The following is an 18,289-nucleotide window of genomic DNA, read 5'->3' as shown; positions in this document are numbered from 1 at the left end:
AGATGTTACGAAGCCATTTTAATGTGTTGGTTTTTATTTTTGTTTGTTTGTTGTTTTTATTAGGTGTTGTGTTTGTCAATAAAGTTATTTAACCCTTAATGAATGTTTGCTTTATTTGAGTCTGATTAACTTCCTGCTCTATCAGTCAATAGATTATAGTTTTTATTTAGTGATTTAAACATGTTCACATCTTTCTGGCCTGTTTTACACGTCGTTACCTTCACAGCAGATTCAGTCGGTTTCAAGTCCCAGACATCAGGGACTTGAAAGAGTCCCTGATGCTTTGCAGGTTGTCCTGCAGGCTGGAGGCCCCTGATCGGCTCTCCGGCTCCTTTAACCCGGTTTTCCGCTCGCAGCGCAGCCTACGTCCGTCCTCCGCCCACCATGTGACCGACGGGCAGCCCGCAGCCGCCGCTGCCTCCTCCGGTGACGTCGGGCCGTAAAGGCGGCAGACAGGAGCGGATCGGCGGGGAGCAGCGGCTGAGCGAGCGGCCCGTTGTGTGGATTAATCGATCAGTGATCAGAGCGCGGCTGATTGACGGACTGCCGAACGGCGGTTTAGCGGTTTAGCGGTTTCGGATGGAGGGAGGATGCGTTGCCTGGAAACAGAGAGAGGACTGAGGGTGGAAACAGGCCGAGCGTCACTGCAAGTAAAACATCTTCAGCTGCACCGACATGTCCGTGTTTATTCACTGCTTCAGCCTTTAAAATGATAAATGTTTTCATTTTAGTCAAATCCGAACACAGTGGCTGAAAGATGACGTCAGAAACGGGCTTAGAAACGTTAATGTTGGAGTGACTGATGATCCAATAGATCCGATGTGGCTGCAGAGAAAAACAACCGTTTTCAGTTTCAATCCAGTTTCATTATTTCTCATATTTCCAAACAGTTTCAGCAAAATAGATGAAGTTTATGAGATTTAAAAAGCTGCAAAATTCACCAACAGTTTGGTTCTGGTTGTTTACAATAAAATAAATAAATAAATAAATAATATTAAAAAAGAAAACTCACATGTCTGTAATTTCTGGTGAATGTGGGTTTTTGGACTCATCCTGGAATATTTTAACAACAATAAAAACTTGACTTTAGGTTCATTCTGCTGCTAAACTCTTTCACTTTCATTAGATGTGAATCCCTCCTTTATTCTTCTGTTGTAATTTGATCTCCAGGCTTTATGAAAATGTTTACTTTTAACTTTGGATCCTGTTTTGACTCAATTTAATTGCAACTGTACTATTTTTATTTGCAGAAAACAAAACAAGTGCAAAGGACACAATAACAATAATTATATCTTATTCTTATTATTGGAGAATTGTGAGGCGCAAAACTCTCAAATACATGGATAATAAGCAAAACAAACCACAGAGACGAGTTCTTACTGCCACGAGGAGTCGGGAGATTTATTAACACATTACCACGGATGCATCAAAACATAGTTTCTCAAATCTCAAAGTCTCAAAATCAAAAGTCCCCAAAATCTCCAAAAAATCTCAACCGTTCTTTGTCTACAGACATTTTTATAGCTTCCAATGACGTCGGTTTTGCGTCAAGACTTCTGGCTGCCCATTGACTCAGTGTGTGTTGGAGTTTTTCCGAATTTCTTACTGACCTCTCATCTGAACATCTGCTCCATCAGAACTGCAAAACAAGTCAATTAATAATAATTGTTGTTCTTATCTATCTAAACAGCTTACTTTCCAACCCGAGTTTTGTTCCTACATTTTGTACTTTCCAGATAAAAATCAGGTCAGATCGACCTTTCTGGCGCCAGAAATTTTCCCTCAAAACAACTCTTTAGAAGTATTTCTGCTCTAAACATTATTGTTTCTATTTCTATAAGTGTATGTGTACATAATTACAACAGTAATCTCGTGCATCATTATCATAATAATTCAGTTAAATTTCAGAGTCCAGCTCTAACTGTCTGCTTTTGTCTCTCAGGTTTAGGATGAGCCTGTAAGTCCGCACTCAGGGAAAAGCAGCCGTCATGCCGTGTTCCTGTGCAGAGTGGAGGAGATGGATCCGTCCGCTGGTTCTGGTTCTGTACGCGCTCCTGCTGGTGGCCGTGGTGCCGCTGTGCGTCTGGAGCTGCAGAAGGACAAGGTGAGTCAGCTGGACTCCGTGATGAGCCTCATCCGACCCAAACGTTTTGACCCAAAGAGGTTCTGACTGTCTGCCTGCCTGTCTGTCTGTCTGTCTGTCTGTCTGTCTGTCTGTCTGTCTGTCGGTCAGGTCGGGACTCACAGCAAGGCCTGGTTCATCGCCGGCGTGTTCGTGTTCCTCACGATCCCCGTCTCCCTGTGGGGGATCCTGCAGCACATGGTGCACTACACCCAGCCGGAGCTGCAGAAACCCATCATCAGGTGAGACCAACACTGACGGAACCAGAACAACTTCACAAATCTGACAATGTTAAGATGTTTGTGCTGCAGTGGAGGGAAACTAACAGAATAAGACATGGCCGGATTCAGGGGTGGGTTCGTGGGGGGCACTGACCCCTGCAAAAATTAAATCAACCTTCATTTCAAATAAGCTTTTGATGACTCAGTTGATTACAGATTAATATATTTCCTGCTACACAAAGCAGCATGAGCGGATTCTTTAGGTTCATCCATCAAGTTACAACCAGCTAAACTTTTTAGTGGCGAATAAAAGCAGAAAATTTCTGACTGAATGTTAGAGAGGAGCAGCCATATTTATCTAGCTGTGGTTTCAATAAAAGTGTGACTAAATCACATTTTATCTATTTTAGTTATGATGATATTCTGCATGAAAACATTAAATTTTAAATTAGAATATTACATCAGACCCATAAGAATATTTATTACATGCTTAATATTTGTTAATTTTTCAAAAGACACTTTTAATCTGATTAACTACAGAAATCGGGATGCATGTTCAAGTTTATACGTAATTTTAACTACATTTTGTAATTTGTGTTGGTAAATTATTTTCATGCACTTTCAATCAATTCATAAAACAAGAGGAATAATCAAAATTTACAGTTTTAGTGAAGAAAACGGAGATAATAACGACATGCATGGAGTTTCTGAAACGTTCAGAATTTCTACAGAAATAAAAATAAAGTGCATAAAAATTCAAACCTGACAGAAATTCTTGAATTTTCTGGTGTTTCATCTTGCAGGATCCTGTGGATGGTGCCGATCTACAGTTTGGACAGCGTGAGTCAATAATGAGACGATAATGAGATGATAATGAGACAATAATGAGACACTGTAAAACATTTTAAGGCGATTTAACTTCCACCTGCTGCCATAAAAATGCAACTTAAGTCGACAAGAAAATAGTTTTGGTTTAAACTCAGAAATGAAAGTTTATCAAGTTGATTTAACAACAAGAGAAAAGTCGCCTAAATATTGTATTTTAGCTTTAATAATGTTGAATTGTGAGTTTTAACTTAAAGCTGCAATTTAAACCAAGTAATTATTTCACAAGCAAACTGTCCACACATCACTCGAGTTAAAAAATATTACTTATTTTACTTTAGGATCATTTAAGTTCTTGTCTCTAATTGCATGAATAACATTTCTGATCTGAGAATAATTTTTATTGATCACAATGAATTAATCTCAGAACCATTTATAGTGAACAGGACATGAAAATAAACATTTGCCTTAATAAAACAGATCAATCAATGCAGGCACAAAAATATGTTTTACAGTGTAGCAGCAAATACAACTGAGCTCCATTCTTCATGTGATTCAGACCTTCCTCTTCCTCTCTGCTCTTCCTCTTCCTCGCTGCGTCCAGTGGTTGGCCCTGCGTTACCCCGGCATGGCCATCTATGTGGACACGTGCAGGGAATGCTACGAGGCCTACGTCATCTACAACTTCCTGGTGTTCCTGCTCAACTTCCTGAGCAACCAGTACCCGAGCCTGGTGCTGATGCTGGAGGTGCAGCAGCAGCAGCAGCACCTGCCGCCGCTCTGCTGCTGCCCGCCGTGGCCCATGGGAGAGTAAGCCGAGCCGCCTGGGGAGCCGCCTGGGGAGCCGCGTGGCGAGCCGGAGGAGACGCAGGACTACATGTGTTTTGTATTTCTGTGACAGGGTGCTGCTGTTCCGGTGCAAGCTGGGAGTCCTGCAGTACACGGTGGTCCGACCCGTTACCACGGTGATAGCGCTGTAAGTGTTTTTTAAAGGCTCTTTAAGGAGATTTGTTCTACAAAATTCTAATCTTTAACGTCTTTATTCGTCCATTTTTGTCTCGACTGCTTTAAAAAACACCTGGTCACATTTTAGCAGGAAGTTTTTCAGTGTCTGGAAAACGAGTCATTTCAAAAACCTCCAGAATGTTAAAGTCCAGTCCTGTTACCTAGCAACCCAGCTGAGTCCAGTCCTGTTACCTAGCAACCTCAAACTGAGTTCCAGCATGTTTGGTCAGCTGGTTTTACCACTGGCTGCTGGCAAAGGCTCACCGTCCAGAAAGCATTTCCTGCATTCCTGTTGGCTGTGCAGGAGGCTCTACTTCTGCTTTTCAAAGATGAACAGTTGTATATTTGCGCATCTGTTTGCAGTTATTTTCTTGTGCGACTGCAGACGTTGAGTTTAAGTTGAGCTTATTTGGATTTAAAGTGACAGAGACCCTAAATCAGCTAAAAATAGGCAGAACTGACTAAACCTCATTGTCTAAGATTGAAAATAAAAATGTAATGAACATGTTTTGAATAGGTCATAACTCTATTCTGATCTGTTCAAAGATGCATAACAGGTCACTTTTTATTTTAAGCTTCAGTTGCTTTACTTCTCATTTTCATTCCAGTTATGATTTTTAGCTGCAGTTTTCAGCTGATCAGAGTATTTTCATACTGAGTGGATCGTTGTGTTTCTGCAGCATCTGCCAGCTCTGCGGCGTTTATGATGAAGCCAACTTCAGCTTCAGAAACGCCTGGTCCTACCTGGTTATAGTCAAAAACATTTCCCAGCTGGTAAACAACATCAGCACAACAAACAAACAAAAATGATCCGTAAATGTTGGTCCAGTTGTTCTCCTCTCTGGTTCATGTCTCTGTCGGTCCAGTTCGCCATGTACTGCCTGGTTCTGCTGTACAAAGCCCTCAGAGATGAGCTGACTCCCATCAGGCCTGTGGGAAGTTCCTCTGCGTCAAACTGGTGGTGTTTGTCTCGTTCTGGTAAGACTGGAGGCCGGACTCCATTCGTGTCTTGTCATGTTTTCAGATCAGAAAGTGCTGCTGTTTCCCTGCAGGCAGGCGGTTTTTATAGCCTTCCTGGTGAAAGTGGGAGTGATTTCTGACAAACACACCTGGGACTGGGACAGCGTGGAGGCCGTAGCCACTGGACTGCAGGTCACAACATGTTTAAAGACTTTTTTAAGACTTGCTGGGTTTTCTTTACAATGTGCACAAAATTTATTGATATTCGGCTAATGTCGAAAAACCCAACAATTTCACAAGTGTGATGTTTCCATGAAGTAAGAAATGCAGTTAAAATCACACATGAATAAGTTTGTTCAACGCAATCGTTCTCCAACCACTTCCTGTCGTCTTATTTGTTGTCTCTGCCAGTAGTAACAGCTGGCTGTTGATCACATGACTGGTGTGATGAGAAAAAAACCAAAATTCTTCCGTTGCAGTTTTGTGAAAATATACTAATTTAATTTAAACCTAAAGAAATCACTGCATCCTATCGCAAAAACTTTTTATAAAAAATGTGTTTTTTCACAGTGCCCCACTTTTTGATCTCTAAAACTGATTTATTGTCTGCTTAATTTCACAGGATTTTATCATCTGCATAGAAATGTTCCTGGCTGCTATCGCTCACCACTACACCTTTACCTACAAACCCTACGTCCAGGTATCCATCCATCCATCCACCCATCCATCCATCCATCCATCCATCCATCCATCCATCCATCCATCCATCCATCCATCCATCCATCCATCCAACCATCCATCCATCCATCCATCCATCCATCCATCCATCCATCCCATCCATCCATCCATCCATCCATCCATCCATCCATCCATCCAACCATCCATCCATCCATCCATCCATCCATCCATCCATCCATCCATCCATCCATCCATCCATCCATCCAACCATCCATCCATCCATCCATCCATCCATCCATCCATCCATCCATCCATCCATCCATCCATCCATCCACCCCACCCACCCACCCATCCATCCATCCATCCATCCATCCATCCATCCATCCATCCAACCATCCATCCATCCATCCATCCATCCATCCATCCATCCATCCATCCATCCATCCATCCATCCATCCATCCATGTCTTTCCCTCTGGTTTCCTGCAGGAAGCAGAGGAGGGTTCGTGCTTCGACAGCTTTTTGGCCATGTGGGATTTCTCAGACATCAGAGCTGATGTAACTGAGCAGGTCCGCCATGTTGGTAAGCATCGTTAGCAGATGTAAGCATGTAGTGATGATGTAATCGTCACTACATGCATCACTGCATAGCACAACTTTGGATCTTTTCCAAAACATAAATGTCCTTTCTGATACTCTCCATGTTATTAGAGTTTCTTCATTTCAGAAACAGAGAAACGAATCTTGTTATGAGTGAAATTATCTGCCAATGAAACCATTTCATCGATATTAAGGATGATGATGTTTCACTCCGTTCAGGCCGTACTTTCCTGGGACCAACAAGATGTACTTCGGTGCAGCGGCGACCCGAGCACACCGAGCACACCGGCCTGCTGAACTCCACCTCCCAGGATCCCATCGTCGCTGCGGCGTCCTCCATGCCGTCCTCCCCGTCCTCGGTGGGGCGGTACCAGGGCCTGGGCCACACCACCGCCCCTCACTCCATCTCCGCCCCGGCAGGTTTCACGTCTTCGTCCTGGGAGGACGACAGCGACTGCACGCCTCCGCAGCCGGGACCCGGACACTGAGAGAGGTTTAAACTGCAAATGTAGGATAGAAAACCGAAAGAGCGAATGCACTCTGAGGTCAAAGCCATGTCTGGTCAGGAGCTGGTATAAGATGTAAATGTTTCTCATCTGTTTTGCTGTGGTTTTGATAAATGTGACGGGTTGGAGGAGGGAAGCTGCTTGTTGTTTCAGTTTGTGCTTCATGATGTTGAAGTTCTTCAGAAAGTTTTAACTGTTTGTCCCAAAACAATAAAATCATAAAAACACCCAAATTAACAGAAACTGGATCTATCATTAAAAGGCTCTAATGTAGTAAACTTTAGAGAAACAAACATGCCCTAATATTTTCATCACTGTTACTGGAATTAGGCAGGAACCAGTTACATTTACTCAATTACTTTTGTTATGAAGTATTTTTACTCTCTTGAGTGAATTTCTGGATTTTCTACCCAATGAACGAAAAAAAAAAGTTTTAATCAAAAATTCCTCAGACACAAACAGACCTGCAGCTTTTATTAAAGTTTCATAAGATTTTTTTTATTGAAAGAAACTAATTTGAAAAAAAAAAAAGCCAGATTTTTTTTTTGTTACTTATATGATTTATTGTAATTTTTGTCCTTAAAATGCAAACATTTTCATGAAACTTTATATTTTGGTTCGTCTGATTATGAAACTTGTAAATATTAAATGATTGAATTTGATCCGTTTCTCAGTTCTTGAGTGAACTTTTACCAAATCACACATGATTTGGTAAAATCATGGTAAAATCATGTGTGATTTTACCAAATTGAGTAAAAACATGTTGAAGTACTTTTATTCTGTCCACCTCTGACTGTTACTTTAGATCACAGGTGTTTTATAAACTTCTCTTCCTGCAGATTTAATAATCTTATTCTACTTTTTGTCCACTAGATGGCAGGCCAAATGAGACTGCAACTCAGAAATAACTGTTTTAAAATTATGTAAAACAAAACATATAACAAGCTTATAAAACATGGAGATGGAATAAAACAAATCTTCCTATTGAAAAAAAAACTAGCAAGACTTTAATCTGCCTGCAGATGATCATATTAAAGAAAAACAAGTTATTTTTTATAAAAAGTCCTGTTGTTATTTTGCAGATATTTATTATTCGTGATTATTTTCTTATGAACAGAACCCTCATCTAATAATCAAACATTTTCTCTAGTTTTAGCTTGCAGTTTTGACTCAATTTAAACCTTCCTGAACCTTAGAGAGACTTTTTCTGTAATCAAACAGAAACAGAAAGAAAAATCCGCGTTAGTGCAGAATAAGCCCAGCAGCACACAATCTGTTATTGTTACAAAATCTGCTTTTACTACAAAAGATTAGCAGAAAATCTGCAAATACACAAATACACTTCCTGATTAACTTTAGTATTAGGTTCAGATGTATTAATAACTTTTGTCTCCATCTCTATAAAGTGTCATTTTGAATCAGTTTCTGCAGATCAGGGAACATAAATGTTCACATCATCTTCAATAAAAACATGTTCTGTCCCTTTAATGTGGTTCTGACGAAACCGAAAGTCAGATATTGGATCGAGCTGCAGGGACATTTCGGTGGTTTCCAAACCGTCACAAGAAAACAGGGAGTGAAGCTCGGTGGAGGTTCGGACTGGTTCCGAGGACGCTCCACAGTCCAAAGGTGGAAGAAAGCGACGAAACCTGAGCAACAAAATGTGAGTTTGTGCATGTTTTGTTGTCGTTGTTCGTGTCTGACTCGGATATATTCTCACATGTTGTTGTTCGGCTCTCGGCAGACATTTTGTTTTAGCTGCGCAGATAATAAACCTGCAACTTCTGCACCAACCAAACCCGAAACCGTATTTTTAACTGTGCTTTGGTTCAGCAGCCATGTTGATTTTCAAACGCGCGTCGAAATATGTTTTTATTGTTATTATTTGTTTTTACGTTTTCACAATAAACAACATGGTGAAAAACGAGCAGAAACTGCAGCAACATTAGCTTTAATGATGCATCTTAAATTCATTTTACATTTATTTCTATTATTTTAAACATGGATCAGGTTATTTCCTGGATTATTACGTTATTTATTATGTCACTTTGTTCTCTTGTCTCTTTAAGTACAGGAAGAGAAGCTCCTTTGTTTACACTCGTGAACTTTGAGCGTGCTTGTGTCAGAGGCTATGGCAAGCCGTTAATATAAACAATAATATCTATAATAACACGTTGCCTATAATCACAGGATGCATCGTTTCTTCCGCGCAGCTGCAGCGAATATAAAAACTCGGCGACGTGATTTACGTCTTAAGCTGCAGTTTAACACTGAAGTTTGTTATGAGATCAAATTCACTCTCTCTGTTATTTTTAGAAAATAATAGCCTACACTAGTTTGTTTTAACACCAGAAATAATTATTTGTTTAAGTGGGTAATGTTTTTTTTATTACACATGCAGCGCAGACAGATTTGTTTTTACTTTTACTTTGCCTTTGCTGATGCTTAGTTTTATTTTCAAAATAAGAAAATGTGAATTTTCAAGCTGCTAACTGGCTGAGAACAAACTGGGAATCAGCCTGTAGTTCCTCTTAAATAACAGCAGGTGTCAGCAAAAACTTTGAACATGAATTAAAAAAAATCACACAGCATATCAATTTTTAGACATGTACATCCTTCCTTTTTATAGCGTCATCAGTGAACAGTGAAATGTTGAAGTCTGGGCTCAGCTGACACTAATCTGATGTTTTTATAGTTGTACATGTTGAGGATCAATGTCTATAACTTAGATAAGACAAATAAAATCACTGAACTTAAATAAAAACTACAACTGATTTATTTTGCTTGGTTGTGTTATTTTTCTTCATTTCAGCTGCAGCAGTAGAAATGGCCGACAGGAAGAAGAAGAGGCGGTCGGAGTCGACTGACTCCCTCAGCGAGTCGTCATCCAGGTAACGCTATTATTAATCCTTTTGTTTGTTTCTTTTGCCTCATTTTTAACTGTTTATCTGTCAAGTATTAAGATCAGGAGATCAATAAAAACAAACATAAAAAGCTATTTATTTAGTCACAAACAAAAGTTAGAAATATAAAATCTTAAAAATCTTCTTAAAATCGGTAAAACCATTTGAATTATTGGGACAAATCCTTTTGCTCCACTTTTTATTTTGTTGGGTTGTGAAGTTTGTCATGATTCTTTAATGTCTCTTTAAAATGTTGGAGTTGTATTTTCCTTTTTTTCTTTGCCTCTTATTTTGGAAAAGATGAATTAAATCTGCATATAACTGCAGATATAATAGTCCCTGTATAGTAAGTAATGTTTGATTTTTAAAATATCTGTTTGTAGTTCAAAGTTAAGAAGAACTGAATCTCCAGTTTCCAGCGGCGTGTCGGTGAAGAGCGATTCATCCAAGTTTGATCCACCATTTTTCAGACATGAACCAGCTTCAAGGTAAATCTGCTTTTTTTTATCATACTTAAAAAACAAAATACCTGAATGTACTTTAGAATCATTATAAGTTGTTTTTCCTATAAGAGAGATTTGCTTCTGTAGAATACTGCAGAATGTATTTTCTTTATTAAATTTATAACTATTTAATAAACTTATTTATAACTATTTGTATAATTGTTATAAATAATTTTTATAACAATTGACAGATAGTCATTTGTCAATTATACAAATGTATAAAAATGTAAATATTGCTTCAGTATTTTTGTAAATCATCAGAGGTAAGTGGATTCGTGCAAAACAGCAAGAGTTTGTTTATTTGTAACTTTATTTACATTTCTTCGTTGAGATGATGAACATAATTAACATATTAGTTTGAGTGAAAATACTTTTTTTTGTTTGTAGTTCACAGTTGAGAATCAGGCCTTCATCTCTAAGCATTGTGTCCTTGAAGAGCGACAGCTCCAAGGATGAAATGCCTTTTTTTGCTCCTGAAACACCTCCAAGGTAATTTATACCATTTATTATATGTCTGAAAAAGTTTACACAAGATTTCTAAACTGTCATTATTTACAGTTTGAGGTGGTGAGGACTGACAGGTTGTGGTGTGAAAAATGATGACTCAATGATATTGATGAAAAACAAGAAATACAGAAATCCAGGCAGCACACCTGAGCCTATAGCTCAGGTACGGGTAGCAACTGGATACGATACACAAGTGGAGCAGAGGGACCAAGACAATATACAACCAGGATCAGACAGGGAACAACAGTCACTGCTGGGTTTAAATACACAAGAGGTAATCAGGGAACATGAGGGACAGATGGGGACAATAATGGGGTAGCCGGGACAATACAGAGACTCAATTAACTGAAAACAAAGAAACCTAAATCCTTACATTAAAAAACTAGTATGTTAACTGGCAAACCTCTGCTGGAAAGCTGTGCTTTGATATGTGATTTATTAAACCTTTTCTTCATTTGTAAAAACAGATATTTGCTACACAGAAATTTCACTATTTTGGCACAAGAGCCACCCTACTGTTGGTTAACCATTGAGTAAACTACCCAACCTTCCTTACAGAACCTTGATTGTGAAAACATTTCTCCATTTTTGTAAACTCATCTCCCTTTTCAGGTTCATACTGATCTGCTCCTCGCCCGCCTGACTGTTCACTCCTGGTTCTCATGCCACTCATCTGTCTTCCCTGTAGCTCTTAAGCTAGTCAGTTTCTCTCACTGCTTGTTGGACCTTCAATCAAGTTTCCTTTTCACCTTTATTTTTCCTTTTTTATGTTCATTTCTTCTGCACCTGTAAGTTTTCTTCACTCCCTTTTTTTAAATTAAAAAAATAATTTTTACAAACCTCCCCCTACCTTTTTTACATTTGTGTCCTCAAACAACACATACATCTCATCTCTTAAACTATATCTATTGAGTCCTTATTGTGACTGACATATACCAAAACAGGAATTTTGATGTTTTGTTTGTCCTGTTTTAGCCAAGCACTGCATTGTTCAATGTGCAACAAGGATTCAGCAGACCAAGACCCAATGCATTGTGGATGCCGGTTATGCAGAGAGTGTGCTGCCTCAGAATCACACCGATCTCCTTCAACAGTGGACACATGTTGTCCAAAATGTGGAAAGAAACCCAAAAGAACAGATGGTAATTACATATATATACATACATCTATCACTTCTTACAGTTCATCACAACTGAAATGTGCTGCTCTTAGGGCATATTTCAAGCATAAAGAGAGTTAAAGCTTAATTTAATAACATGATATTTGATTTTCACAGGAGAAGAAGACATTTCAAAACTAAAGAAGAAGCTTCAAAAAGCCATGCAAAATAAATTTTCAGTCACAGGTGAAGGTAATGGTGACCAACAAATTTCACTGAAAAGTATTTTCACAACTCTCTACATCATCATTGGTGAGAATAAAGAACTTTCTGAAGAACATGAGTCCAGACACCTAAAAGGCAGTATTCAAACATCATTGGATTCCTCAGTGAACCTCACTGATATCTTTAAACCTTTGACAGACCAGGAGAACCCCAACAGAATAGTCATAACTAAGGGAATTGCTGGAATTGGAAAATCTTTTTCTGTTCAGAAGTTCATCCTTGACTGGGCTGAAGAGAAAGCAAACCAACACGTTGATTTTGTTTTCTGTCTTACTTTCCGAGAGTTGAATCTGGTTACAAGAAAGAAAAGCCTCAATGAGTTGCTGGTAGAGTTTTATCCAGAGCTCAAACCCCTGAAAGATTCCTTGGCTTATGCCAAAGCAAAGGTAATTGTGATCCTTGATGGCTTGGATGAAAGCCGACATCCACTGGACTTTCAGGACATGAAGACAGTGTCGTCTCTCAGGGATGCAACATCTGTCGGTAACTTACTCGTAAACCTCATCAAAGGTAACCTTCTTCCTGAAGCAAACATCTGGATAACATCCCGTCCAGCAGCAGCCAATCAGATCCCTGCTGAGCATGTCAACATGGTGACAGAAATAAGAGGATTCACTGATCCTCAGAAAGAGGAATATTTCAAAAAGAGATACAGTGATGATCCGAGTCTTGCTGAGAAAATAACGTCTCATATCCAGTCCTCGCAAAGTCTTGACATCATGTGCCAGATTCCAATCTTCTGTTGGATTTCTGCTGTTTTATTCCAGGAGCTCTTTGGTGGAGAGCCAGACACTGACATCCCTCAGACTCTGACAGAGATGATGGCACAGTTTGTTTTTGTTCAAACAAAACGCAGAAGCAGAAAATATGAAGTGAAGAGTGAGACACACAAAGGAAATCTTCTACAGACACACAAAGAGTTTCTTCTTAAACTTGGGAAGCTGGCATTTAACCAGCTTCTTGAAAATAAATTAATCTTTTATGAGGAAGACCTGAGAAAAAGCGATATTGACACTCAAGAAGCGTCCATCTACACTGAGTTTTGTAACACAGTTCTTAGAGAAGAAGAAATCTTCTACCAGAGAAAAATCCACTCCTTTGTGCATCTGACAGTCCAAGAGTTCTTTGCAGCTCTCTATGTTTATGAATGTTTTGTAACCAATCAAACCAAACAGCTTGAGAAGTTTCTTGATTTGGAGGACAAAGACCATGCTTTAGTTGATCTTGCAAAGAAGACAGTTGAAAAAGTCCTGCAGAAGAAGAATGGTCATTTAGATTTTTTCTTGCGATTCCTCCTTGGTCTCATGGTTGAACCCAACCGAAGAGCCCTTCAGGGCATGTTGACATCCGTGGACCCAAATGACGATACAGACAAGAAAGTCTTGACTTACCTGAGATCAATCCGAAGAAAGAACTTGTCTCCAGATAGCTGCATCAACATTTTTCAGACCATGGTTGAGATGAGAGATAACAAACTCAAAGACGAGATTCAAGAATATCTTAAAATGGATGACCGTCCTAAAAGAGAGTTGACTCCCCTGCACTGCTCAGCCCTGGCATACATGCTGCAAGTGTCCAAGAATGAACTGGAGGAGTTGAATTTAAAGAGTTATAACACAACGGATGAAGGCAGGAGGAGACTCATTCCAGCTGTGAGAAGCAGTAAGAAGGCAGTGTGAGTCTAATTTTCTATTTACAATGAATAATCTATGATTAGGAACCGCTGCCCTGTAGCATTGGGTCACAAAGGTCTGGTCACTGTGGAGACCTTGGAGAACAGAGATTCTCCAACAGGCTCAACATTTTGTTAGTTCTTGTCTAATTTTCTGTTGGCTGTTTATTGCTCTTAGATGACAGGAATGTGTAGCACTGTCCCTGCTTTAGATTATGACCATATATTATATATTTCAACAACATTAAGTCTTCTATTTACGTCTTGTAGGTTAAAGGACTGTAAAGTGACTGGAGAGTGGATTGGACATCTGGTCTTTGGTCTAAAGTTTTCATTTTCACCACTGCAAGATCTGGACCTCAGCAACAACGATCTGAAGGATTCAGGAGTGGAGATGCTCTGTGATGGACTGTCCAATCCTGCTTGCAAACTCAAAATATTGAGGTAAGATAGATGTAAAACATATGTTCTCTATGCTGCTGTAATGGAATATAATTTATTCTTCATCGTCAAACGTGAATCTGAAACGAATGTAAGATCTTGTTTACATTTATTCTATATGCAGTATTGGTGTTAAGGTTTTGTGCAGATTAATCCAACAGTTGCATCATCCTCTGTATTTTCTCAGGTTGTCTGGTTGCCTCATCACAGAGAAAGGATGTGAACATCTGGCCTCAGCGCTGAAGTCCAACCCGTCCCACCTGGTTGAACTGGACCTGAGCTACAACAATCTGGGAGAAACAGGAAAGAAGCTGATTTCTGACTGTCAGCTCAAAAAATTCAAGTAAATACAATAATCTGGATTGTATTATAATCTTAAAGGCTTTTATAGTTTCTAACTCTGGTCTCTCGTTAAAGGTCCGATCATGATGGACCCCATCGGATGAAACCAGGATTTAAGAAGTGTAAGTAACAAACTCCTTGGTTGTTATTTTATTTCTGGTAATCAAACATAGATAACAATCAATGCCAAACTGGACTAAGAAACCAATTTTAAAAAAGCAAAACAGACTTGAACACTTACATTTCTGTAAACTGGGTTACTGCACATTAATCTAGCAATATGTCTGGATTTAAATATTCAGGAATTAGAACAAATTTCTACAGTTTGGTCACAGTACTTTACTAAGGTACTTTACTCTCCTTCAGTATTTCTCCTCAAGAAGCCAGGGAAGAGCGCTTTTGTATGTTTGAACTAGTGGTTTTTGTTTTTCCAGATGCCTCCACACTCACCCTGAACTCCAGCACTGCACACAAGAAGCTGCTTCTCTCTGACGGGAACAGAAAGGTGACCTGGGTGGAGAAGGAGCAGCCTTATCCGGACCACACAGAATGGTTTGATCGATGTCTGCAGGTTCTGTGTGAACAGGGCCTAAAGGAGCGCTGCTACTTTGAGTTGGAGCTGGTGGAGCCCTGCGCCGTTGGCTTAACGTACAGCAGCATCGGCAGGAAAGGAGAAGGAGAGGACTGCAAGTTGGGCCTGAATGATAAATCCTGGTGCAAGATTTGCTCAGAGGAAGGTTGCCACATACAGCACAATGGTAACAGAGTTTCAGTTTCCTCTTTGCGCTGCTCTCGTGTTGCAGTGTATCTGGATTGGGAAGCTGGCAGCATCTCTTTCTACAAAGGTTCTCATGACAACCTGACCCGACTCTACACCTTCAAAGATATAACATTCAGAGAGGCTCTCTATCCTGCTGTCGAACTGTTTCCTCACTCTTCTGCTGCGTTTTGTCAGATAAAATAAGATGTTTTAATGTAGTACGGGGGATGTATATACATTTTTATAATCCACATTAAAATATGGTTCTTACACTGTTTCATGTCGTAGTACAACAGTTTTTTAAATAAGAAAATAGATGTTCTATTCCTACTAAAGCTCATGCAAAGTAAATCACATAAAAGTCATTTAACATGGTAGCTTGAAACACTGTAAACCCACTACAGAGTGGATTGAACTTCTAGTCTTTGAACAAAAGTTTCTATTTTTCCCACCAAGATCTGGATCTGATGGATTCAGGTGTAAAACCTCCGATGCCTGTGGAGTCCATGCTGCAAACTCAAAACACTGAGGTGAACATACAACTGGAGTTTCTTATCTAACGGAAATTACATAGTAATATTGCTTCTTAAAGAGCAATAAACTTTAAATTCAAATGAACACTGGAGCTGGAAGAGATTTTAAATATCCAAGATAAATAAACAAAACAACAGAAACAACTAATAAGATGAATTATGAAACCTCTGTAAGCAAAATTGTCCTTCATAAAAAGGATTAATTGAGGCCAAAGTGCCAGACTGGAGACTTTTTTGTTGTTGTTGGTAGAAAGAAAAAAGAGAAAATGATAAATTACTGAGCTCAATTTAATTTATTGTATGAATAATTATTTTATTGCTTTTTGTGACAGGCCTATGTAATACAGTACATAATATATAATGAAAATGAGGTTTAGTTATCAGGTGTGTTAAACAGCTGCTTGCAGGACGATTCGTTTATTGATTAAAATGACTAAATGTTTGATTTAACAGAAAAACTAAAACATTTTTTTGACTCTCATCCTGTCTGAGGTTTTGTTTGTGCTTTTTTATTAAATGTAAAATAGTATTATGATCGGTTTTTAGAACAGTATTCAGGTAAACATCAGTAAAACAACTTTCTTTTGAGTGTTTTGTAAATATTTAAATGAATTTTAATGGTAGACTGTTGTACTCCAACACTGTAGATGATGAATCTAACGTCAAATTAGTTTGATGTTGAATAATATCTGCAATTTATATTCTTACAATTTTATACAAAAATGTTAATTTGTGTTTGTTGGATAAATTGTGATGTTATTAATCAAATATTTGTATTTTTATGTAACTTTATAATGTGTCTTTTCTTATATGCTTTTATTGTTTAATTTCATCTTAGCATTAAGAATGTTTCTGTATTGTTGAATTATTCTGATTCTGTTCTCAGAAGGCCTCACTGAAGGAAAGCAGAGACAACAGGTTTCTGCAGGTTTATCTCTCAGCGGGAAGCAAGGCCTCTTTGACCGGCTAGATTGCTATAAAACTGATCATGAAGATGTACAACTTGTTCTGTTTAACTCTGTGTCTGGAACGAGACTATCTAGTGTTAGATACCTTGAGTTTAGTTTTAGTTAGTGATTGTCATTGGCGCTGTAGCTATGTGATGAAGTGTTTTCCCCTCCCTTTAGAGCTACAGCGTTCTTTGTGATTAAGGATCCTGAAAACAATAAAAAGAGAGGAGCAGGCAAATGTGGTTTCAGACGGTAGGAGATTGTGACTGAAAGCACATCTCTGTCTGTTCTCCTCACGAGTCAGAAAGAATCTAAATCTCTTGTCTTTTAATCTGTTTAAAGATGTTAAACCTGACAGTGTTAATTTGTCTTTATGCTATTCTTTGCTATTCTTTATACTTCATAAATGTACAGTCACTAAATGTAGTTTAACTATTATCATCTGTTTCTGACATAATTAATCTTTTCCCTAGATTTCATTTTAAAAAAAACAAACAAAAACAAACTAAATGAACCAAAAAGTTAATAATCAAATAAATGCAATAAAATAATAAAATAAATTTTCTTCCTTGTCTGGATCACAGTATCTGTATACTAGGACTAATAAAATGTTAGCTAACTACAGTTTATTAGATATTGGCTTAAAATATGTTTTCTGTGTGTTAAAATCTTTTAAAATGTTTTCAGTGAACTACATGTTTTGAAACGTCTGTAAATGATTTTGAATTAATTGGTTATATTTAGGTACGGCTCCCCGCGAGGGACACAGACGACGTTTTAATTTTTTATTTCTTTACCTTGCAGTAATAATGTATTCAGTGATCACCTTGTACACTGAAGGCTTTTCTGCTGAAATTTAAGGTTGTTATAAGACTTTTCAGTTTGTAATTTAAGTTTTACATGTTTTCCTTTAGGATACAAAAGCACCACAAACTAATGTGCAAAATGCAAGAAGCAAAACAGAAAACAGATCAATGTATGCAAAATAGTCCAGGGTGTATTTGCATAGTTTATGTGAAAGGAAGCAAAAAAAAGAAAGTATTTCAACTGAAATGTTATGCATTAACAACTTTTATTGATAATCACGTAATAAAAGTCTTTTCAACACTGAGATATTCATGTTTGTTCTACAGGAAGGGTCGGATATCTAAAGGGTGGGACTTAACGTCAGTTCACCACAAAGACATGAGAGACGAGGGACAGGCTGGAAAGTTTCTGAGCTGTTTAACCTGATCTGCACGTCTTTGCATTTAGATACATAAAATTCAGACGCAACAAACCAGTTGCATGTGTTTTGTTGTATTTTTATTTGTTTAGTATTGCATAACGGTTGACAATTTGTCTTTAAAGTTAACACACCTGCTGGACTGTTTTATGT

The 18,289-nt window shown here is 38.5% G+C and overlaps 2 protein-coding genes across 4 annotated transcripts; both read left to right on the top strand.

The window, feature by feature from the left end:
• Positions 1 to 352: 352 nt before the first annotated feature.
• On the top strand, positions 353 to 7,149 carry LOC129351286 (transmembrane protein 184C-like). The gene is given in 14 exon segments (XM_055020180.1): positions 353 to 650; positions 1,943 to 2,085; positions 2,088 to 2,104; positions 2,234 to 2,364; positions 3,147 to 3,183; positions 3,773 to 3,978; positions 4,070 to 4,144; positions 4,854 to 4,947; positions 5,040 to 5,103; positions 5,106 to 5,151; positions 5,226 to 5,325; positions 5,756 to 5,833; positions 6,300 to 6,393; positions 6,630 to 7,149. Coding segments are annotated over 13 exon segments (1,308 nt in total). The 5' UTR covers positions 353 to 650; positions 1,943 to 1,988; the 3' UTR covers positions 6,899 to 7,149.
• A 1,275-nt stretch (positions 7,150 to 8,424) lies between these two features.
• On the top strand, positions 8,425 to 17,221 carry LOC129351271 (NACHT, LRR and PYD domains-containing protein 12-like). Of its 3 annotated transcripts, XM_055020164.1 has the most exons (10): positions 8,425 to 8,579; positions 9,729 to 9,807; positions 10,203 to 10,307; positions 10,710 to 10,811; positions 11,805 to 11,971; positions 12,106 to 13,888; positions 14,156 to 14,329; positions 14,514 to 14,669; positions 14,744 to 14,790; positions 15,103 to 17,221. In XM_055020164.1, the coding sequence occupies exons 2-10, from the start codon at positions 9,743 to 9,745 to the stop codon at positions 15,630 to 15,632; spliced, it is 3,129 nt and encodes a 1,042-aa protein (XP_054876139.1). In that variant the 5' UTR covers positions 8,425 to 8,579; positions 9,729 to 9,742; the 3' UTR covers positions 15,633 to 17,221. The 3 variants fall into 3 exon arrangements, with proteins under 3 accessions (XP_054876139.1, XP_054876141.1, XP_054876140.1); XM_055020166.1 differs by lacking the exons at positions 8,425 to 8,579; positions 9,729 to 9,807; positions 10,203 to 10,307 and adding an exon at positions 11,442 to 11,617 and having other exon boundaries at positions 10,708 to 10,811; XM_055020165.1 differs by lacking the exons at positions 8,425 to 8,579; positions 9,729 to 9,807; positions 10,203 to 10,307 and having other exon boundaries at positions 10,708 to 10,811; positions 11,442 to 11,971.
• The last annotated feature ends 1,068 nt before the right edge of the window (positions 17,222 to 18,289 follow it).

Source organism: Poeciliopsis prolifica, unplaced genomic scaffold (assembly GCF_027474105.1).
Source record: "Poeciliopsis prolifica strain line A6 unplaced genomic scaffold, Auburn_PproV2 SCAFFOLD066, whole genome shotgun sequence".
NCBI lineage: Eukaryota > Metazoa > Chordata > Actinopteri > Cyprinodontiformes > Poeciliidae > Poeciliopsis > Poeciliopsis prolifica.
The sequence above is the reverse complement of the archived record's forward strand: the minus strand, read 5'-3'. Positions and strand labels throughout refer to the sequence as shown.